The 24,719-nt window shown below is 33.0% G+C and overlaps 1 protein-coding gene across 1 annotated transcript in view; it reads left to right on the top strand.

The window, feature by feature from the left end:
• Positions 1-24,719, top strand: part of ACTR2 (actin related protein 2) — a 31,876-nt gene that overhangs the window by 2,698 nt on the left and 4,459 nt on the right. Inside the window, exons 2-8 of the mRNA XM_039886979.1 lie at positions 3,819-3,929; positions 9,370-9,585; positions 12,622-12,694; positions 15,569-15,705; positions 17,084-17,233; positions 19,776-19,921; positions 23,350-23,482. Coding sequence (XP_039742913.1) covers positions 3,819-3,929; positions 9,370-9,585; positions 12,622-12,694; positions 15,569-15,705; positions 17,084-17,233; positions 19,776-19,921; positions 23,350-23,482 — 966 coding nt within the window. The remainder of the gene's footprint in view (positions 1-3,818; positions 3,930-9,369; positions 9,586-12,621; positions 12,695-15,568; positions 15,706-17,083; positions 17,234-19,775; positions 19,922-23,349; positions 23,483-24,719) is intronic.

The following is a 24,719-nucleotide window of genomic DNA, read 5'->3' as shown; positions in this document are numbered from 1 at the left end:
CTGAACATGGTCAGGTAGGTGAAAATCTGAAGATCTGCTTAGGTTTAGGTGCCTTTCAAGAGTTCTGCCCAGGCCCCTGGGGTATATTCTTTTACCAAACTTGGGTGATTTCATCAGCAGTGAGTTAGCACCACCAACAGTGAAGACAACAGCCAGCTGTGTGACTGGTACAGTTTTTAGGGTCTAGTGATACAAAGTAGCATATAGTGCCAGGATAATTATATTTTTATTTATAATTCATGATTATGGCCTGCTTTATCAGGTTTATGCTAATTATACGTTGAGTATAGGAGTGTTTGGAATAGAAATAAGCCAAAAACAAACTTGGTTTTACCCTGCAAAATGCTTTTGAATAAATATTTTGGTGGTGTAAGATCAGAATAATCACTGTGCAATTAATGTATCAGTACCATCAGATAGAATCAATAAAGGAAAAATGTAAATACAATATGTCCGAGTGAAGCTTTATATGTTTATTTTTGAGAAGAGAAAGGTACTTTTAGAGCTAATGTAGACAGACTTTTTCTTTATTTTTGCTTGAAAGAACATTATACTGTTCCTGTTCTTACCATTTGATGACTCAGTGGGAAGTAAGGGAGCCAGTTTAAACCACAGTACCATGAAGAGGAAACTATATATGGTAAAATCTATTTCTTAAACACAGCCTTATTGTACACCATGAGAGAACTAAGTCACCAAGTCTTAAAATTATTGGGGCAGGGGAGGACTTTCAAAGATTAAAATGATACCAGGTGAGCAGTTTAGAAAAGAATATTTTCTTTGTATTTTATCACATCATGGTTTGGATTTTTTAAAATACTGACTCTTTTTGCAAGAAAGGAAATGCCATATTGTCTGTTATATTAGAATAATATTATAATTGAGAAATAGATTATTTTAATTATATTCTTGTTATTATAGCTATTAATGCTTTCACGTTTGAAATAATGTGAAATAGTGCAGTTTTGCCATTTTGACCAAATATCTAATACCCTGTAAGAGTGCTAATAACACTGGATTACAATGCCAGCAAATCCTTCCAATAAACTATTAAAACAGAATAAATAATTTCGTTAACAAGTAAATGATATCTTTAATTAGAATTAAAAGCAAATTTCTCTCTTTTTGTAAAGTACAGGAATAGTAGGTTTACAATTTCTGTAGTTTTGAGGTGGGAGGGATCTCAATTTTTCTCTTACCTCAGGCATTTGGCAAATATTTTGTCTCTTAAAATACATTCACACAAGAATTTTAAGATATGAACGACCTATCTGAACAATTACAATCATAAAACATTGTGCGATATAATTTACAGATTTGCCATGTTTTATGTTTCTGAATGTGTGGCTCAGAATGAGGGGGGAGGCATGTTAACCTTCCCCACCTCCTCTCTGCTGTAGGACTTGACTTTTGCCCCATCCCAGACTCTTCCTCCGACCTTAAACTTCTATTATAATTTCTCAAATTATATGTTTACATTTAGTATGCTGAAAATGACCCTTAGAAACGTATCAATTCTTTTTTCAGTCATTCTGTAATTTTCCTTAACATTTATGCTCATATAAGTGAGTACTGATAGCCTGACGTATGGACAATTTGGACCCATCCAGTGTCCATATCTGTTCATGACTTTGAGGTAAATTTGAAGAACTTAATATCCACATGATATTTACTTAATATATTTGAAATGTATATGTAAATTATGACAAATGCTGATATTAGGTTCGTGACCATGATAAATTTTATTTATGTTGAAAAGGTCAGTATGGTTGAGGTAATAATGAGATTCTCTACCCTTCCATACCATTTCAATTCTTATCAAGTGAGCTGCATTTTGACTTTAAGAACAAAAGAGCGTTTATGATTTATGATTTTCCTTTTCATTTGAATATACTAGAAAATACTAGGTATGTATTCTGTGATAGTTGTCTCTCTAAGTCTTTCTGGGTCACATTGATAAATTTTTTGAGAAGACATTGTAGAAAAATGAGCCAGTGTTTTTGAATTTTGTCTAACACTCTTTAAGGGTGAGAAGTAGATTATAGTTCTTCACTATCAACCGCTATTCAAATGGAGAGTTAGGTATGAGCAAGCTGATTATTATTGCATATGTCATCATATCACATTAACTTCTGCCTTGAAAGATAACCCAGTAAGAACTGTGTTTTAGTTTTGGAAATGGGTAGCTATACCTGAAAAATGCCCTATTCTTGATGAGTCAGTGGTAAAATGACCAGGACTAGGTTTTGTGGGTTTGGAAGAAAACATCTGAATAGTATGTTTTATGTGGGTTCGAAAATGTAAGCTTTAACTGAGAGGATAGGAATTCAGGTGGTATTAGGAATATGAAACTTCCTAATTTCAGACAGATTTTTCATGAAAGTAGGTTTAATCTGCTTAGTCATGACTAACATTTTAAAAGCTCTATTTATAAAAGACTTGAAATTCACTTGAAATTATGGATAGCAAAATGTTCTAGGCTATTTATAATTAAATGTGGTTCATCAGCAGAATAAAAATTTTATAATTTAGTGGGTTAGTCAAAAGTCAGTGAATTTAAGGTTGTTGCTAAATTTTACCACCATCAAACAAAACAACTCCTTGTACATAGTAGCTTTTTAGCTTTCTGTCAAGGGGTAGGTTAATAGTTTCTGCCCACCTTTGTGTTATTAACTGTCACATGTCACATTCAGTTACTGTTTTCTCCTTAATTCTTCTAAGAGAATGTATGGTCCCTGGAGCCATGAACAATAGACTTCTCAATATTAAACATTCTCAATATTAAAACAATTATAGTATGAGACTCTGAAATCAACAGCAAAACTTTTAATATTTATGGATCGGTTATTTAATATGCATTTACTATGTGCTAGACACTGTTCTAGGCACTTGGGATTCATCAGTAGACACAAAAATTCTTGCAGAATGGGGCTGACATTGAATAAAGACTTGTTAAGTGGAGGAGGGGAGATTGATTACTTTCCTTTCTTATATAGCTTCCTCCCACCCTGAAGTTTTTAATCGCCTTTTCCTTACAATATCTGCTCTTAAAAATAAGACTAAACAGACTGTTTTATTGACATAAGAATTTTTAAAACCCTTGGTTCTATTTTTGGTTTTACTGTAGTTAAATTTCCTAGTATATCAGTTTTTTAAATCACAGAATGGAAGTATCAGAATCAATGATATGTCCTCATTGGAGAAGTACACTCTCTGAATATGAAATTATATTACCTGATATTACTAAATACTTTTATCTAAATGTAAAAGTGTAAACAGTTGAAAATGCCTAATAAGTGTTTATTTTAACATGATGCTAGTCCAGATGCCACTTGATTTTTGCCATTTGGAAAATGAAGTTCCTTAAGTGAATTGCCAGAGATGAATGAAAGTTTGCTTTAGAATTAAAGTTTTAGTTCTGTTTATTTTCTAACATTTCTTTTTAAAAAATACTTAGCATTTGTTGAGTGAATTTGTCTATTCCCCAAATGCTTCTTGTGTGGCCCCTCTGTGTCAGGACCTCTTTGGTCTCCAGCATAAACTTCTCAGCTTAGCTCCCTGCTCTCCTTTCCCTGCAGTGAGGGTACTTAGGCACTTAACTAAGCAGTTAACCAGTAAATAAACATGAATTCTGGTAGTAGGCAATGCCATAAAGGAAATAAAAGGAGATATGATAGGTTGATGACTACTTCGGGTAATTTGAAAGCACCGAAAGTTTAAAATATTGTGTAAATGCAAAGCAGTATTTTTCAGAACCTTTTTTTAAATAGATATAGTAAATACCTTGATACTAACTCATTTTTACTATTGTCTTTCAGTTTGTGAAGTGTGGATATGCAGGCTCTAACTTTCCAGAACACATCTTCCCAGCTTTGGTTGGAAGACCTATTATCAGATCAACCACCAAAGTGGGAAACATTGAAATCAAGGTAATATTTTATTTATTGATAAATGAGGATCAAAACCTGTGGGAGGTTCTTTGAATTAAGTAATTTTAAAATAAGATGCCATGAAAAGCAAAAGAGAAGGGCAGAATGTCTTATATTTTTAATTTATAGCAATACCTGAAGAAAGGCACAAAAACTGTAGTTAATTTCATCTGACTTTAAGTATGGCTTGATGCCATTACTCTGAATGGAGTAAAATACTTAATAAGACTTTTATATGAAAGTGAATGCTGTATTAATGACTTAAAGTCCTATTTCATAATATATTTTTTAAAAGAAATAAGCCCGGCATTTTTATGTTATTCAATCCCATATATTTGTCATTATATATGTTAGTGTTCCTTTGAGATCTTAGACTTTTCCTTTCCTTGTCCTCATGGACCAATCCCCCTACTTTTTTATAAAGCTAGTCAAGAAGACACAAGATAAAATCTTATTGCTTCCTCTTTCCACTAATGCAATAACTTGTTTCCGTAATGTACCGGAGGAAGCTGTGCAAGTCTGTATTTGGCCTTGCATTATTTCTCTTACCCATAAAGAGAGAGGAAGAAAGGTTGTCATTGCCTATTCTCTATACTTAACATGAGACACTCAGCGTTAAGGATAGATTTTTCTCCCATATTAAAGGGATTGGAAATCAAGTGGGAGTTCTGATATTTTAGAAGAAAAAAGAAACAGAACAAGAACTGTGGTCACCAATTGACTTAAATTCTTCAGGTGGCCTTGGGATCAGGTTATACAAAATGCCGTAGAGTTTAGGGGCTCTTTAACTGAATTATTTATGAACAAGCTAGCATTATTGGTCCTATCTGGATAGTCTTTGGCGAGACTTGAGAGAAGTGCTAGATTATGAGTCATTGGAAATATGAGTTAAGGTATGAACTTCTTTGGGATGTTTGAGCTCTCTAGGAAGGTGGTAGTAGGTAGCAGAGATTTGCTATGAGATAGCTCTCTGCTCTTGGGATTAAAGAGTTGAGTTGCACAATGAATAAATACAAATTGAAATTTAGGTTCTATGTTAATTTTTGAAAAACTTGAAATAGTGAAGTCTGGCCTCTGTTATGTTACAAACAGATGAGACTCTAAATATGAGTGTTTTTATTTTAGGGTCTTTTGGGAAATTTATGGGATTCCTTATTCTCTTTTTGTGGACTTTCATTCTGATTGAATTCAATCTTAAATGAACTTTGATTTAAAATGTAGTTAATAGTAGTGATAAGGATAAATTTTAAATGGAGTCAAAAGTGTTTTTATTCAGTATCAGGCTTTTAAAGAAGAATGGCTTTATATACTTTATGGATATTAACATTTTTGAGGTATTAAGGTACATCACATATAGCCATTTTTATTCTCCAACACAGGCACAAATGATTACATATCTTTTAACTCCCACTTTCTTTTCAAGGCCAAGTAATAGAAAATGAAACTAAGCCAGTATACTAATGAGATGCTTTTACTAAGCACTTCCCCAGTAGCATCGCTTGTATTGGTTTGTTGTTCTGTGTTCTGTTGGCTCAGTTCTGTTCAGCCTTTTCAATCCCTTAAGTCTTTCAAGATAAATTGTTCTTCCAGTAGAAAACAGTAAAAGAGACCTGTGTCAAATATAACTTGACTGCTAAGGCTTAGAAAAACAATACTAAACTTACGCTCTGCTTACCCAGCTAGACCTTTCCTGGTATTTATTTTCCTTAATTAAGGTTCTTAATTTCAGAAATGAATTAAAGAAACTTGACTTTTTGGAATTCCTATGCCTGGTAGATTGACTTATACCTTTTGTGTCTTGTTAGTAAAATATGATGATAGACTAAAAAAACTGGAAATTTAAATTGTTTAATGAGTTAATTTTTATTCAGGATTAATAACTGTCCATGTTAATTTGGCCCTAATTATTAACTCCATAAAATATAGTAGAACTGCATCTGACCTCGACCTAATTTGTCTCTATTGCTTATATGTTTAAAAATTTCAGTGAGGATTTTATTTAGGCCTTTTCTGACTCTTACTTCTACCTTCTCTCTCTTCACCTTTCTTGACCTGTTGAAGTAGAATAACAAAAAGATGGTAAGTGAGGTTACACACATGCTCTCTGTTTGTTTTCCACTTTTGCTTGGTGGGACAGTAGTTGTTGTTTTGTGTCCCTTTAGTATTGGGGAGGGGGGTAATTTCATATTTTAATTTTAAGTACTTTGATTTTTAACCTCTTTCATTGCTTCAGTTTGGTAGCAACTAATTAAGTCTGATACTTTCATGATTGCATACAATGGACCAAACCAGAACTGATACTAACATAGTTTTGAATTGTTTTCCTTGTGTTTTTTATACATGAATGTTATAATTAAAATGGAATGTGGTGTGCATAATAGTAGAAACCAAGTGGCTTTGTATAGGATATATGTGATCTAGAAAATTGGGGCGAAATTGCTACATTTGGATAAATTCACTTTATTGGCCCATGTTAAATTTAACATTGCCTATCATAGCCTTATGTATATTTGCATCCAGTACAGTATCAGTTTTCAATATGCAACTTAATATGCAAATGAAATATAGATGGTAAAGGGAGGATTTCCTATACCATCCTTATTGATGAGCAGATTTTACAACATTATCTGAGGATAAATAAGAAAAACTGGAAAGTCTTGTAGGACTTTTTCATAAACAACAGATTTTAACTCCCTAAGTAAGTGCCATTGTGTGGCACCTTTTTCTTTTGAACTAGAAGCTTACAGGATGCATCTCAAACAATTGACTCTTACTATATTTTTCAGTGATAGTCTTAAGTACTTCTACAGTAGGTTTTTTCAAGTTTGTATTTTTGTATGTGTGTTATTTATTTGTAAGCAGTTTCACAAAGATGAATATCAGGCAGTTCTAATTTAACTAGTAACAGTAACTTTGTGGAGTTTTCTTTTAAATAAACAAAGACATTTAAAAGTAGAAATTCCTCTGTTTATCCTAAATAAAAGATCATGCCTCTGTCTTAAAATCCTAAGGCGATTTAAGAAGAGAGTGCACTTGTACAGAACAATGTAGGCTTAATTTAACATTTTTTATGGAATTTCCTTTTAGAAATTTAATTATGATTTTAAGGTGTGTTTGCTCTATTTTCCAGTTTGAGGTAGCAGTGTTTAAAATTATTCTTGGCACATATAATCTATACTGCTTGCTTTCTTAAAATATAAATGCCTTTGAAACAGCATCTCAGAACAGTTACTGTAATTTTTCATTCTTTCAGGTAATAGGTGATGGTTTAGGCTTGAGGTCCGGTGATGAAATGGGTGGTAAAAATCTAAGGCCTGATCTGACTGCTTATAACTTGGTTCTGAAGTATGAGGGCAAGCTACATAAAGCTCTTAGTATTTTTGGTTTTTAGAAATCAAAATGTTCTAGGAAAGATGATATATTTTAGGATTTTTTTAAATTAAAATTTTAGATACAGATGGATTTAAGTAGCTTGAGCTACACAAATTTTGCACTAACCTAATAAGTTAACACTTGTTTTCTTCATATTAAATATTCTCTTTGTTCAGAGGGATGGTAAGATACTCAATGCCAGACATTTTTTTCAGTTAGTCCTTATAGTACGTATGTCCTAGACATAGATATATGAGGCTTTTATTTTTAGTTGGGTCAGACATCTCTAAGCCCCTATTCTTGCATGAAATAAAAAGTAAATATCCTGATGAAATTTGTTGAAATATAGTTATGAATGTATATTGATTATATAAACCATCTAATTATCTAATCTATTACCTTGTATAACACAAAGAAAGACATTCTAGAAGAAAGTAAAACTGTGTATTAAATTATATTTGTTACTGGTCAAAACTAATATATGTACTTGTAAGTATAACTATCCCCCTAAACATTTTATTAAGAAGTATTTACAATATATAGCAAAGTTGAAAGAATTTTACAGTAAAACCCATACACCCATCACATAGATTCTGACATTTTAATATTTGCTATTCTGATATATCACATATCTATCCATCAGTCTATCTTGTTTTTTGATGTATATCAAAGTATCAGTATGCTTTTCCCTAAATAATTCACTGTATGCATGTCATTAACTAGAGTTCGCAAACATAGATTTTGAGTTTTGCATTTTCCTTTCAGATGATTCTAAACAGTTAATATTTAAGATATTTGAATATTAGTTATGGTAAATTAACTTTATAAAAAATTAGTTGCAACACAAGTTTTAGAGAATATTTTTAGCATCTGCTTTAACTTTGTTTTTCCTTTTTGTTGCTTCAGTGGATTTGCAGAAATCTGGTTCTTTTTTTAATAAGTCTTCACCTTGGTTTTACCTCTGATCTTTTTATAAAAATTGTTACTTTTAAAAGTTTTAAACTCATATATATATATTGAAACCTCTGTTTTAAGACATATTAATTTTGCTGTTTTTTTTTTTTAATTTTCCCATGTTTTAAACTGAAGGTATTGTAGCAGATAGCTATTTCTGATGCTAGTTTTTAAAAATTCATCAGTTCATATAGAAATTAGGATTATTTAATATCGACTATATGGTTTCTAAAATAAGTAAGTTCTAGGACATAATTAGCCTTATACATACAAAATTTGACTTTTCATATGTAGGTCATCTTAAATATGCTCTCATTGGAGACAAGACTTGTGAGTATTCTGCTTCATTTGTAGTAGCATAGTTTTCTAGTCTTACACTTTAAGATAAAAATGTTGCTCATGAGGTAATACAGAATTGTTTCCTTGAGTCTTAATCTTTTGCATCTCTACAAATATTTATTCATTTTGGTGAGCTATATGTAGAAACAATTTCAGTTCTAATTCAGACATAAGTAGGTAGAGGTTTGTGAAATTTACAAGTTATATCACATATATATGCATTATTGTAGTGTAATAAAAAATTATTCTATTTTTTTGCTTCTTTAGTCATGCTTTCATTTGCTTCTTTCATTATAATACTTACACTTATCATTTTGATATTTACTACAAAGTAATGTGCTGCATGCATTGAGCCTTTTTCTACAAGTTTTTTTTTCCCTGATGTGCTATTTCACATACCACAGGCTTTATTTTTTGAACATTTGAGCAAAAGAAACAGATGAAACCTCATACAAAACCCTCCAAAATATGAAAATGTGGGGTTTATTTGTGCTAATGCTCTTCTTTTGGAAACATGTATTAAAGGTAAGGTCAGTTTATTGATTTAAACCACATTGTACATAAAAATATATTATTCATGATTAAACTTTGCGAGGCATTGTTCTTGAAAGAAAAAATTTATTAACTTGTAGAATGAAGAACTTTTATCTGAAAGTGCCATAAAGATTAAAATTAATTATTCCCAAATTTTCTGAAATATGGGAATATAATTTTCTAAAGGTATTTTATGCAAAAATTTGACTGGTCTAAAGCTTTGAATATTATAATTTTCTAGGATCTTATGGTTGGTGATGAGGCAAGTGAATTACGTTCAATGCTAGAAGTTAACTACCCTATGGAAAATGGCATAGTACGAAATTGGGATGACATGAAACACCTGTGGGACTATACATTTGGACCAGAGAAACTTAACATAGATACCAGAAATTGTAAAATCTTACTCACGGAGCCTCCTATGAACCCAACCAAAAACAGAGAGAAGATTGTAGAGGTAAGTTTTTAGATGAGATGTGCATATATGTGTTTCTGCCTTTTTTTTTCCTTCTTTCTTTTATTTTACATTGTTGTTAAGGAAAAAGGGAATACAAAAAATAGTTGTTTTCCCTCCAGTCCTATTTACTGAGCACTTAACTATATGCTAATCATTATTTCTAAGTAGGCTGTATCAGTATAGGGAATAAAATCCTGCTGCCATGAAGCTTACATTCTAGCAGGAAAAAAACAGACCAAAAAAAAAAGTGACTTAATTGAATGGTTAGAAGAAAATAGATGGTAAAGGAGAAAAAAAAGAGAAGGTTGAGGGGAGTGGAGAGTGGGAGAGGTTGCATTTGTACTCAGGGTGTGGCACTAGCCATCTGAGAAGGTGATGTGTAGACAAAGACAGAGCAAGGGAGTTAGCCCAAATATTTGGGGGAAGAGCATTCCAGGCAGAGAGGAGGCAGTGTCAGGGTCTCAAAATGATACAAGCCTGGCATGTTAAAGAGTCAAATGGGAAGCCAGAGTGGGAGATCAGCAGGAGATGAGGTTAAAGAAATAAACAGTGCCAGATTATCAAGGGCCTTGTAGGCTCTTACAGGAAATTGAACTTCAAATAAAAAGAAGGGCTATTACAGGGAAGGGACATGCCCAGATTTAGTTTTCTGTGGTTGCTGTGTTGAGAGTAAATCATAAGGAGGAAAGGGTAGAAGAGAGACCAGTTTGGAGACTTTTTCTGCTATCTAGACAATATAATTATGGTTAAGATTAGGGGTAATAGCGGTGGAAATAATGGAAAGTGGCTAGATTGTGGATCTATTTTGAAGAATTTTCTGACGCATTTAGCTATGGGTAATGGAGAGTCAAGGATGTCAGGATGACTCCAGAGATTTTGATTTGAGCAACCGCAGGATGGGTTACCATCTTAAATTGGTGGGAAAAGACTGCGATAAGTAGAACAGATTGTGGGGGATGTAGATTAGGAGTTCAGTTGTGGACATGTTAGGTCCTCATTATACATCTAAGCAAAAATGTCATGTACATAGTTAATATACAAAATTAAGTTCAAGAGAAAAGTCTGAAGCTGGGGATATAAACTTGGGAGTCATCAGGATATAGGTAATATGACTCTGTAAAGAAGTGAAAGTGGACAGTGGTGAGAAGGCTAAGGACCTGGGAGATAAGAGGAGCTATGGAAAGGAGGCTGAAAAGGTTAGTGAGGTAAGCAGTTACAGAGAGCAAGAAGTCTACATTCTTAATAGTTTAGGTAAGTAACTTCATGGTTGTCTTTCATTTTTTTATATATGGTACAAACTTTAATAACTTTGTATTTTAGTAGGTTTCTAGTTACCACTTACTGTATATTTTGTTTTTTTCTGTGACTATGTTTAGATGTTGATGGAAATTTTGGAAGGGGTTTGGAAGAGATTGTTGTTAGACAATGTTAAAGTCTGGATTAAAACTCAGTTTTTATAGTAAGTGTTTTTAAAAATTGAGATTGTGGTTTTAGGTACAGAATCCATATCATTCCTTATGGTTTGTATTGTATTTTTCTTCCTAGCCACCCCTAAAACTGAAAATGGGCTTGGTTGTATTAGTTCATATTTCAAGTTTATTTTACACTTTCTGAGTTATATATAACCACTAATATTTTGTGATAAGTAGTCATTTATAATTGTCTTTTTAGCAGCACCTTATAAAATCAGAGTATAGAGATACTTTGCATTAAACCAAAAGATGGAAACCTCTTTAGGAAAGCAGCATGGTGTCAGAATGAAAACCAAGTTTTCTTTCAGATAAAAAGTTGGGGAGATGACATTATATATATCTGGATGCTTCTTCCACTAACTATTTGACCAGGACACATAATTTTTTTTAACGTTCAAAAATGACAAGAATTGGTCTCACTACATTCTAAAGTCTGACCTTATTTTAATACTCTTTTTACATGTGAATGCAGATTTGGCTGTGACTAATAATGCCCTACTTTAATCTCATTCAGAATGTTGAATGAGATTACAAATACTTATTATTGTTTTAGTATTAGTATTACAAATACTTATTATTGTTCTGATGAGTAAAAACAGATTCTAACAGATTTTCAAGTTGATAAATTCAAATACAACATTCACTCTTCCATTTTCATCCATGTGGAGGGGGGAAATAAAGGATGATGGCGTAGAATACTAGTTAGAGTAGCTAATTGTTAATTGATGAGTATATGTTTCAGAGTTGTAAATTTTAAATTCTCTGTAATTCTCATTGTGGTCACTTGTAAAATTTCTAAATATCTCATATTCAGAGTGGTAGTCAGCCCTGTCAGTCAAGGAGTGCTCACTATAGATAACAGAAAAAAAATCCCACAGGATGTTGTTAGCCAACCTAGACTACAGGGAATGAGCATGGTCATGACCAGAGAGGGCACTAGGAAACTCTTCCCGCCAACCTAGTTCAGCTGGGAGGGGAGGGGAGCTGCGGCCTTGGCTCAAGTAAGGAGGGCAGGCTCAGCAGCCAAGCTGTTCTATACCTGCCAACATTCAGAAATTGCTGCATTTTTGTCTTCCTGACCTACTATTTTACTACTACTACTTTTTTTTTTTTTAATTGCTAGAGATAGAGCTACAGTCTTGGCCCAAGTTGGAGAAGAGGGATGGGAAGGTCAGCAGTTAAACAATGTCTGTAGTTTGTCTTTGAATTAAAACCTATTTCTCTTAAGGCAGTGGTCCCCAACCTTTTCAGCACCAGGGACCTACGCTCCTATGAAAGGTTTGTTCAAATGCAGAAAGCTGTCTTTCATTCTAATTAGCCATTAACTAAAACACTCAGATCTTTGTAGCCACTTATGAATTGCTTGGGGATTCAATATCTATCCAAAAATCTGTCCCCCAAATTGGAGATCAGTGACATCAGAAGTTTAATAGCAGTAAGGAGAACTGAAGAGAATGGAGGATTGTTTTAGGTCCCTTGATTCTATTTTGAGCAAAAAGCATATAAATATTTAGACTATTAACTTCTAAATACCAATATTTTTTTCTTTCCTTTTGCATTTCAGGTAATGTTTGAAACTTACCAGTTTTCTGGTGTGTATGTAGCCATCCAGGCAGTTCTGACTTTGTATGCTCAAGGTAAGTGAAGCTTAACTTTTAGAATAGTCAGTTCATCAAACATTTATTAAGTATGTTTTATGTCAAAGGAATTTGATTTTTCACTAAGTTGTAAATTCCAGAAAAGCACAATATTTATATATTTATTCAAATATTTTCACAATTTCTAAAATTTGTCAAATACATACTTTTTACTTCCTAATTAAAAGGAGATTTCTCAATTTTTAAAAACATAGTAGTTTCCTTCTTTTAGGCTCTTTTGAAGTAAAAATTTTTATGCAGTGGAGAATGGACATGGAAGTTGTCCTCAGAATTGGCAGAGTTTTTTTTAAAGAAAGATCCAAAAAGATCCAAAAAAATTATGTTTGTCAAATGCATAATAATTACAATTTTTGAGGTGTAGATTTAATGGAGGGGATCCTATGTTTTCTTGGTACCACCGTTAGTAACTGCCATCCTGTCTATTGGAAATAAAATATTGGTCATGTTGGGGAGAGTTCTTTATAGTCTGATGGTCTTATCGAGAACTTGTGGGGCTGTCAGATAACTGCCACAGAGTGTTAGACACTTGAAGTGTAAAGATGACCTCAAGTCTACTGGGAAAAAGATATAGAAACAGGCCATTTTGATTCAGCACATCAGAGGTTTCTGAAGAGGGTGACACCTGAACTAAGTCTCAAGCCTTAGTACTTAAACAGTATATGTGGCATAGTACTTAGAAAACAAACTTTAATATTAAAGCGATCCATCTGATTCTACACATGGAATATTAAAAATCACCTTGTAAAAATACATATTGAGTTTTTAAACTGTCTTTAGTACTGCATGTACATACTTAGAAAATACTTAGGGGGACTAATTTTTAAAGAAGCTTTGTTCATTCAAGTGCGACATATGCCTTGCACTCTGTTTAGTGTAGAAGATATAGCAGTGCATAAACTAGATGTGGTCCCCTTGTTCTTTAAAATGATTAGTCCAGCTATGGGTGATTTCTTCTTTGAAGAAAGAATCAAAAATCACTTGTTACTTTATAAGGAGTACTTGTTTGCCTGTAAGTAATGTTTCATTTAAAAAAAATTTTTTTTCCAGAATTTATTTTAGAAAATACTTTGGAAAAAATAGATGTAAAATTTTTTAATCTAAGCTTTGAAACTGATAATAGTTCCATTTAAGAGGAGGGGATGGGACAGTTCTGCTGGACTGTGAATTTTTGTTTGAATCATGTTCGAATAAAATTGATCATAACAGATTTTCCTAGCAATATTCATAAATTTATTTGCCTCCAACAAGAGGTACCCTCTCTTGATTCCTGATACTCAGTTGTTGAATCCTTAATTTGAGACATTAAAAGTCCGGTAACATTAATCGAAAGAACCCAAGCCAAAGTAAAATTTTCCTTCTGAACAAGGTGTCTAGAGCTACCAGTTAAAACAGGAAAAGTAGGAAGAAGCATTCAGAGCCATGGAAGGTCTTTGAATTAGAAAAATGACATGGTGATTTTGGAAGTAATGTCTGGCTGCATGGTACAGATAGGATTGAGAGGAATAGATGGAATTAGAGGATTTGGGCTTGCGATTAGAATGGTCAGGGAAGGTAAAGAAAAGGTAAAAACTAGATTGAACCTTAAAGAATCTGTAGGAATTGAAGTGGAAACAATAGATAATATAGTGACAAATGGTCAAGTATGTAAGCTGGCGGGAGTGGTAGAAAATGAAGTGAGTTTGGGTGGGAAAGGATGTTTGGAATATAAATGTAAATCCCTGCTTTAATTGATATTACTGGGAGTATTTTCAAATTAGTGTTGTGGAGTCCTCTTTTTTTGCAACGGAAAGTCTTGTCTTAAGGAATACAACATTAAAAGGCAATGTATGATTTTTATTGAAGCTTACAGCATCAATCAGGGAAAGACATTATATCAACATCAGAGGAGGTGGTTTGAATAAATGCATTCAAAGACAAATTACAGCTATTCTATAGTGCATGCAAGTTTGTATTAATAGAAAGAGGGAGAAGGTCTATTCAGGGATGAAAAGATGATAAAATAATGCTTAAGCAAGTATAGATAATATATATTCTGGTTAAAATTTTTTTTAGTTGAAAGCATTCCATTAGAAAATATGAGTTAAAGTTTTTTTTGTTTGGGTTTTTTGGTTGTTGTTGTTTCTTTTCTGCCTAAATTAACCCTGGTGCAAAAAGCAAAACACTAACTTTTGCAGTTATTTATACTTTTAAATAGTGCATATTGGAAATAAAGCAGCTTCTTTGTTCTTTTATAATAATAATTAATGTCAGTTATTATATTTAATTGACATTGTCTTCTCGTTTCTGGTAAGTAATCAAGGTGGTTCTTTAGCTACCCAAGATTAATTGTTCCCAGATTTCAAGCTGCCTAGTATCAACAGGAAGTTTTCCAAAACAAAGTTTCGAGTATGCTATATGACTAAAATAGAACTAGATTATTTCAATAGGTTCACTATCAAGTTGTATAACATTTCTTTCACAATGGTTTTCATAAAAGTTACCCATGATGCTTTAGAAAATTTTACTTTAAGAGAATTCAGGGATCAAGATTGAGTTGGAAAGAAAAATAATTACACTGAGCTTTAAGAACATGTTTGGTTTTTCAGTCCTAGATCTCAGGGTCTGTTTCTTCCCTTCTCCTGGGATAGCACATGATTGACCAAAAGTCTCACAAGAGACATGTGAGAGAACACCTGACTTCAGTGTCTATTTAATAGAAACACACTGCAAAATACACAAATAAAAAGGAAATGCTGGCTTCTGGACCATTCTGACTGATGAAGTTTCTAGTTTGGTTTCTTTACTAATTGAAAATTGCTGGCTCTGATTTTTCTGATTTGGCTTTCTATTTAAAATCTCATGGTTCTTACACAGGTTTATTGACTGGAGTAGTGGTGGATTCTGGAGATGGTGTAACTCATATTTGCCCAGTGTATGAAGGCTTTTCTCTTCCTCACCTTACCAGGAGACTGGATATTGCTGGGAGAGATATTACCAGATATCTTATCAAGGTAAGCAAAAGAAAATGCCATAGAAATTAAATTTTGTAATTTGTGTTTACTGACTTAACACAGAATAGAATGTATCATCTCAGGATTCTAGCAATTCTTCTGTACCGAGAAATGACCCCATATCCCATTATTCATCTAAAAATCCATTTGAGATTTACTTGCATGATCTCTATCTAGTATATTAATGAGAATTTGTTATTTTGTTACATAATTATATTAGCTGTTCCCGAGGAAGAGGTAAAGAGATATTTCTTGTCCTGACCAACAAAAAACCATGGTATTTGATTAAAAACAGGGCTCAGATTTATCTGACTTTATTTAGCAGTTTTTGTGGAATACATCCAATTTTCAGTGTTTGCTATTTTAAAATTTACTTTAACTATTGTTAGTTACAATTTTCTTTAAAATACTGCTGAAGAAAGTATATGCGGCCACTATTTGGAGGTATGTGTACTTTTTTTAATGTTAAAAAAAGTTTAATGTATTGTCTACCAGAATTCTGTAGTTCGTATACCTCCTCTGGGTCAGTGACTCTCAGCCAGGGACAATGCTGCCCTTCAGGGACATGTTGTAATATCCGGAGACATTTTTTTGGATGTTACAACTACAAGAATGCTACTAAACACCCTACAGTGAATAGCCCCCACAAAGAATTATAAGGTCCAAAATGTCACTGGTCCTGCTTTTGAGAAACACTGTTGTAGGGTATGTCTGTGCAACAAATTGGGTTGCATTGTTTTCACCTTGACATTGGGTTCCTTTAGTCTCATTTAGAATAATAGTGAAATTAATTTAATTAGAGTTACAATATACTCATTCTAGGCCAGAATTCTGTCTTAAAGTAACCACCAAAGGAATTTCTGAGGATGTTCTTCAGAACATAAATACAGAGATTAGGGAATTTATTTTTTAGAGTTTTTACATGAAAAGTTCAGTTGTGTTTATGATGGATAGTTTTGTGTTTTTGTTTTTTTTTCTATCAATAGACTTGGAGATATCATGAATATAGCACTGATTAAGCAAATTTCAGATTATAGGAGTCCAATACTAAAATAATATTTACAGACTTTTGATTATTTATCAAAACTATCTAAACATTAGTATTCCAACAGTACTCTTTAAAAACTAGTTTTTCTAGCTCGTTTTATCCATTTATTATTCATGAACTGTTAATTCTGTAACTCTGAAACTTCTCTGTGAAACTGAAATATAAACCCTTCGATGGCAAAGTACTATCTCTGTTTCTGAAATATTCACTAAAACCTAAGGATCCACTGTCTATTTGTTATTGATTTGACATATTAGTGAACAATAATAGCTTTGGCAGAGTCGAATTCATTCGGATTAATTGTAAATTTACTGTTATTTTTTGAATCAGCTTCTTCTGTTGCGAGGATATGCCTTCAACCATTCTGCTGATTTTGAAACAGTTCGCATGATTAAAGAAAAATTGTGTTATGTGGGCTATAATATTGAGCAAGAGCAGAAACTGGCCTTAGAAACCACAGTATTAGTTGAATCTTACACAGTAAGTATTTCCAGTGTATGATATATATGTGGTTTTAAAATGGACAACCATGATTATTGGTGTGTGCTTAAGGAGGTTTTCTTGGAATCTAGTATTTTTGTTTGGGGTGTTGATATATGTGTGACTTTTAATGTTTTTCTACACATTAAGATTCTATGGTTTAATTATTTTAGGGCACCATATAATAATGTGAAATAAAGCAAGAATCATAAATTGCCTTTTTACCTTAGGATATAATTAGTTATGAGATGTTATTTTGAGATTTTAGTATCTAGAATTACATTTTCAACATGTGTTTTATAGAATGTTATTTCTCTGAAATGTTAATAGATATTTCACAAATATTAAAATGAGGGTTACATTGTCAAATAAGTTTGAGTCAGTTTTGCTTTACTGCAGGACTTCTCAGAGCCTTTGATCTGCTAATATGTACATAACTATGAGAGTATAGTATACCTGTTTCTCAACCTTATTAAACTATAGGACTTAACATTTCATGGGACTGGTAGTGTTCTAAGAAATACCTTGGGAAGTGGTCATTGTAGAGTAATAGTGCTTTAATTATTCAGTAGGTGGCAGTCTTTCCTGACAGTATTTTCTTAAGGAGCTGTTGAAAACACATGTTAACTTAAAATTGTAGCTAATGAGGCTTGGAACCTTGTTATAGCTTACAACAAGGGAATCGGTCTACCTTAATTTTTAATGTACTGCCATCTTAAGTCTATCATATTCATCTGGCAAGTACTTCCAGATCTTAACTTTGATCTGGTTATTACTCAAATGAAATCAAATAACAGGCAGTAGAAGTAAGTATTCTTAAACCATTTGATTCATGTAAGCTCTGCATATCACAAATATGTGTGAAATAGTCATTTTAAAAATTATTATAAAGTTTTATAAGTTATATTGTTTTATTTTTCAAAGATACTGATCCAAAGAGTCAATAATCCAGTACTTTGCAATGTAACGATCTCCAGATTTGCCCTGGGGATTTTTTCCTGAAGCCTCTTCACACTTCCTCTAGATTTATAATTTTTCATATACCTGACTTGTTCAGAAGAAAGTGACATGTGGCAAAGGATGGGGGAACTAGAATTGTAAGACATGTTTTATTAATGTCCTCCTTTCTCAGAGAATTTGAAGTAGGTTACAAAATTATATACAACAATAGGAAGAAATCATAAACTGATGAGTAAGTGAAGAGGGATGAGGGATAAGGACAAATAAAGGATGGATAATACTTGATGCAGAGAAATGAGAACCACAGTCTTAACAGTTCCTAAGGGTTGGTAGTTCTTAGGGTAGGTGGCCCCAAAGTGGCCAGGTAGCCAGAGCATCAAGAGAAGTCACACCATCAGAGAAGCTGGAAGTGTGAGGTACAGAGATTTTGCTAAAACTCACCGGACAGTTTTATTTTTTTAAAGGTAAATGTTCGGATCAGTATCTTTCTCTTTTTCTTTTTTTTTAAAAGAAATTTAATAGAATTTATAAAAACAATTCTGGAGTTTTTGAAAAATATTGCTTTGTACATACCTGTAAACAGCTGACAGCAAGCACGAAGTAAATGTTTTAAAGAACTTGCTTTGTGGGACTTTGTCATATTGGAAAGTCGATTTTGGAATATAATTATTATAAATAAATATACTGTTAGAAATGTTAATGTAAAACTAATTCTGGTATCATATAGAAATGTGTCACATGCCAGCATATATAAGTATGCTTGTTACTTTGTTCAATACAGCGAATTATGTGGTAGTTTAAGAGAGGGAGTTTTTCCTTAACATTCTCATTTTATTAAATATAAATATGATGTGACTTAAGAGTTTTCTGCACAAGGTCATGTGGTAACGATATCTGAGCTGTTGTTTAAATCATATTTGCTTAATTTAAAATTACATTTATGTTATTTAAAATTTAATGGGACCTACTGAGTTGGATACAACAGAATTGCCTAATAAAAATAGTCTAGATCAGTGTTCCTTAAACTTTTTTTATAGTAAAACATTTTTCAGATTGAACGATTTAACAGAAGTTTCACACATGATATATAAAGAGTTTTGATGGCAAAATAATAAAGTTTCACAGAGTAATTTCTGAAAGAAATTATTTAAAATTTTTAATTGAGTGTGTTTATGCCACATGGTAAAAAATATCCATAAAATCACTAATATTTGTTAAAATGATAAGTAGCATTACCACCAGCAGTAATTCAAATGTAATCGTTGATCAGTGCTGCCTGTTTATGCTTAGCTGCACACACATCAATAGAACATCAAGCCTTTATGCATTAGTGATCTCTCCAAGAAAGTCTTGATATTTTGGGTCATGGCGTACCATTTTTAAAAGCAGAACAGAGTATGATAATGAAAACAATTACCAAAATTTATTTTACTCTTTTTTCTTTTTTCAAAAATGTATTTTGGGAGAAATATGTTACTGATAATGATTTCGGTTATAGAATAGATGTGTTTAAAAGTACTGTGTTCTAGAAAACACTGGAAATTTTTTAAATCTTTAATACCTTGTCGTTCTTGGTTGCTAGCTCCCAGATGGCCGCATCATCAAAGTTGGAGGAGAGAGATTTGAAGCACCAGAAGCTTTATTTCAGCCTCACTTGATCAATGTTGAGGGCGTGGGTGTTGCTGAATTGCTTTTTAACACAATCCAGGCCGCTGACATTGATACCAGGTATGTTAGAAATGGTGGTTTCAAAGTTATTTATCAGAAATAGATGAAGTATGAATAGTTAGAATGACCAAGTTATCTATTATCTCACTCATGTTTTTGAATAGATAAGGCAAAATAATCTTGATAGGGTGGCACTGGATGTTCAACATATCATTGTGTCCTAAAAGCCACTTTAAACTTTTATTCTGAAACAATTTAAAACTCAGAGTTGCTAGTATAATAAAGAGAACTCATATATACTCCTTATCTAGTTTCCCATTTTACTAATTTTAACGTCCTATATTTTTGCTTTATCCTCTTTTTTTTTTTTTTTTTTTGAGCTATTTGAGCATAGGTTGAATGCATAAATCCTCCTTACTCCTTAATATTCACTTTGTACTTCCTAAAAATGAAGATATTCTTTATAGCCACAACACAGTTATCAGTATCAAGTTCAGGAGATTGTTTACCAATACATACTTTTATCTACCATCATATTTCAGTTTCGTTCAATGTCCTAATAATGTCCTTTATACGGTTATTTTTTTTCTCCAGTAAAGGTCAAAATCTAGGATCATATGTTGTGTTTAGTTGGCATGTCTGGCATGTCTCTTAGTCACCTTTTGTCTGCTACTATTCTTTAGTCTTCTATGACATCGATATATTTGTAGAATGCAGGCCAATTGTTTTAGGGAGTTTTTCTCAATTTGGGTTTGAATGATTCTCATGATTAGATTCAGGTTATACATTTTTGGCTAAAATACATATGTGATATGTCCTCAGGGTATCACATCCAGAGGTGATGTCTGTCTGTTCCTTACTGGTGACGTTAGTGTTAAGTTTCCTGTTTTCTCCACTGTATAGTTCTTCTATTTTTCCTTTCCTAATTTGTAAGTAAGTCGTGGGAAAATACTTTGAGGCAACGAAAGTCTGCTGAACCTCATCAAACTCTACCCCCATCCATTTTAGCATCTACTGATAATTCTTGCCTAAATGCATTTCTATCAGATGGTTGCAAAAAGGTGATTTTCTAATTCTGTCACTTCTTTTATGTTTAATAGCATTCTAGCAAAAGGAAGTGTTTTTCTTCCTCCCTTATCTTGTTTATTATCAGTGTGGATTCATGATTTTTTTTCAGTGGATTATAATTTATTGCCGTATTTATTTAAAGGCTCTAAATTCCTGATATGGCCAATATGAGCTCCTTCAAGCAGGAAGGAAATATCTGTATCCTTTTATGTATATCCATCTTTTTGTTTTTTGAATAGGTAGAACATTAACCATATAGTCAAAACTACATTACCCTCCCCACCCTTTGTCTTCCACCCTAGTCTTCCCTCTTTATATGTAAACGGTCTTACTAGTTTCAGGTTTATCCTTTCTGTGGTTCTTATTTCCTCTTACACAAAAGGTAATATAATATACTATAAAAACTCTTTTGCACTTTGGGTTTTGATTTTTTGTTCTTGTTTTTTTGTTGTTGTTGTTTTGCTTAATATATCCTAAACAATCCCATTCCATTTCCTAGGGATTGTCCTCATTCTTTTTTCCAGTTACATTCTTTTTTTCAGTGTATACATATCATGGTTTATTCAGTGAATCTGATTATTTAGGTAGATCTCAATATTTGTGTTGACAGATAATGCTGCAATTAATAACCTTATGCATGCTGTATTTTTGTATTATTGGGCATGAATATTCTGAAAATATTTTTAGAAGGGGAGTTTTCGTTGAAGGATAAATGCATCTAGTTAGGTTATTGCTCCGTTCCCCTCTAATGAGGTTACACATTTCTCATGCCCACCAATAATATGTGAGGACACCTGTGTCCCCACAGCTTGTTAACAGAGTTTGTCAACTTTTTTACTTTTATGACGGTCTGATGAGTGAGAAATATCTCAATGTAGTTTTAATTTGCATCTCTTTTAAGAGTGAAGTTGAACATTTTTCTATGTTAAGGGCCATTTTTATCTTTCTAGTCATAGCTTTTATATCTTTCTGATCATAGACCAGTTCATAGCTTTTGCCTGTTCTATAGAATTTTTATAATTTTTTTCCTCAATTTTTAAAAGTTCTTTTTATATTAGCTCTGTGTTATCTGGTACAGATATTTTCTTCCAGTTTACCATTTGTCTCTTGCTTATGGTATTTTTAGCCATACAAAAATTTGTTTTCATTTAGTTGTACAAAAACGCTTATATAGTCTTTTTTATTAAATCTAGAGTTTAGTCATAATCAGAAAATCCTCCCCTACACTCAGGTTGTTGAAGAATTCACTCAGAAGCGTTTTGTAAAGCAAACTTGTTTGGTTAACCCTGAATTTAAATACCCAGCTAATTTTTTTCAGTGGCTGGGGAGCAGGATGATAATGGAAATTAATAAAAGCAATTGGCTTATTACAAGGTATAGATCTAATGGCAGATGATCAAAAATCTCATCTAGACTTCATAATTATGGTAAATTCTCATAATAGGAATGAGATAGATTTTTTTGTCCTTTGATTTAATGATCAGTAATTGCAAATCATTTTTAAAATTCCATTCCCGTTGGTAATGATTAAAGTTTTGTCAAGTTCAGTACTCTCTCCATAGACTTGACATTGGAAAGTAGCACAACTCACATTTTGTTTGTTCTACATATTGAAAGCATACATGTAAATACAGGCTCGTGGGTACTTATCACATATAACCATATTTCAGCTGCTTGGCTTATGCTACACTCAACGTGTATACTTCTGCAGTTAACTCACACTGTTCTTCCAGAAGCTAGGCTTACAGTAGCCTGAGCCATTGAGAACCTGGAAGTAAGTAAAAACCTGGAGGCCAGTTTGAATTAGGCCAAAATGGATGTGACTTAGCTCCTGAACTTTACTGTGAGAAAAGTTCTTCAAACTCTCACTCAGACTATATTACTTTTACTGCATATGCAATTTTAGATTTGATTGTCTGGTATAAGAAAAGCATGTGTAAGGAAGAAGGAGAGAACTGCTATAAGAAGCAAACACATCAGTCTAAAGAGAAATAACAGCAAAAGCTTCAAGGCAGAGGAGCAAAAGGGAAAACTACAAAAGGCAAATGGAAAAATTGAAACGAACTGGAATCAAAGTACAATATGGTTAATTAGAGTAAACAAGCATATCTCGGGGGCTCCAGGGAAGCAATGTGATGACACAGTCCAAACACTAGAATTTTGTAGTGTAAACTGTGGTCATTATTAAAAGACAATTACATTTGCAAGAAGTGTGCCATGTGCTTTAGAAATATTTTTATCAAAATTATAACATTTTATATTAAAGAGGGTTTGTTATTAAATAATGATAGTAATAACAAACATTGAGCCTGGTGATGTACATGTCAAATTTTATTTCATTTCCCCCAGCAAACCCCTGAGGCTGACATAAATAACAGGAAGTCTGAAACCCCAAATGAATACCTATTGTGTCTTTCTAGATCTGAATTCTATAAGCACATTGTCCTTTCCGGAGGGTCTACTATGTACCCTGGGCTGCCGTCACGGTTGGAACGAGAACTTAAACAGCTTTACTTAGAACGAGTTTTAAAGGGAGATGTGGAAAAACTTTCTGTAAGTATCAATCGACCGGTTTCCAACTGTTAACGTACTTTTAAAACCCTATAAGCTAGCTTGAGGATCTTGACAACCACCAGAGGGCGCAAGAAGTCTTCCTAAACAAATTCCTAATGTAGTCAAGTATAGCCTTCAAGAGATGAGAAAAAGTAAATGGTTCAAGGTAAATATATAGCTCTGTTCCAAAATGGTCAGACTGTGTGGTTATCTCTGTATTCAGTGGATGGAGACAGCTAGGTCCAGGGCTAAACATTCTGGCTCATCTGTAACGAACAGCCTAAAATTGAGGTACCCCTAGGAGCATGGGAAGGAACCTGCTACAGTATAGAGGGATAAATGCCCCACTTGGGGTTGGAGCTTTTTTGTTTGTTTGTTCGTTTTTTAACTTATTTTTGGATATGTAATCAGCTTTCAGTGCTACTCGTAGACTGTCTCATGTTTCTGATCCTAGATTCTTTTTTGACTGTGTTTTGCATATGTCTTATCTCTCCAATCAAATTGTAAAACATCATGTCTCTAATTCTTTTGCATCCCCGTTAACTATCATAACTTTTGAAAAGACTTTAATTGATAGTTGTTGACGTATAAAATTGAAAGAAAATTTTAAACCAGCATGTAGTAGTTGATGGTTGTTTGACATGAATTTTTTCTCCTACAAACTGGACTATGTGACATGTACTATATGCATTCAACCAAGAGTCATTTAATTCTGAATTAATCTCTGAGCTTCTTCTCACTGACTTTGATCAACTGTTTCGATAATGAGATAACATATTACAGAGGACTGAACATATTAGAGACATTAATGTTACATCTCATGTGTGACTTAAATTGTTGAAATATAATTGAGTATAGACACATACATTAAATAAATTAACACTGAAAAGGAAGCATGTTGTCTAAGTACTTGACTCGTTTGATTTTTATTGAGTTATACATATATTTAAAATCAGTTTCAGGTGGTCATTTATTTACTCAGATATTTCTTGAACTCCTGGGTGCCAAACGCTGGTCTAGGTGCCGGGACAAACAAAACAGCAGTGAACAGAAACTAAACCCTGCTTTTAGTTATGAAGGATACTTTGTCAGTAGTAATAAGCACCGTGAAGAGAGGTAAAGTGAGGTAGGGTAGAAGGTGGTGGTGGTTGGGGAAGTACTGGGCTCCTTCATGGCCTGTCACAGGGAAGGCCTCTCCGATGAGAAAACTTTTGAGCAGAGACTTGAGTGGAGTAAG

This window comes from Pteropus medius, unplaced genomic scaffold, assembly GCF_902729225.1.
Source record: "Pteropus medius unplaced genomic scaffold, Ma_sr-lr_union100, whole genome shotgun sequence".
Lineage (NCBI taxonomy): Eukaryota > Metazoa > Chordata > Mammalia > Chiroptera > Pteropodidae > Pteropus > Pteropus medius.
This window is presented reverse-complemented; position numbering and strand designations above follow the sequence as displayed.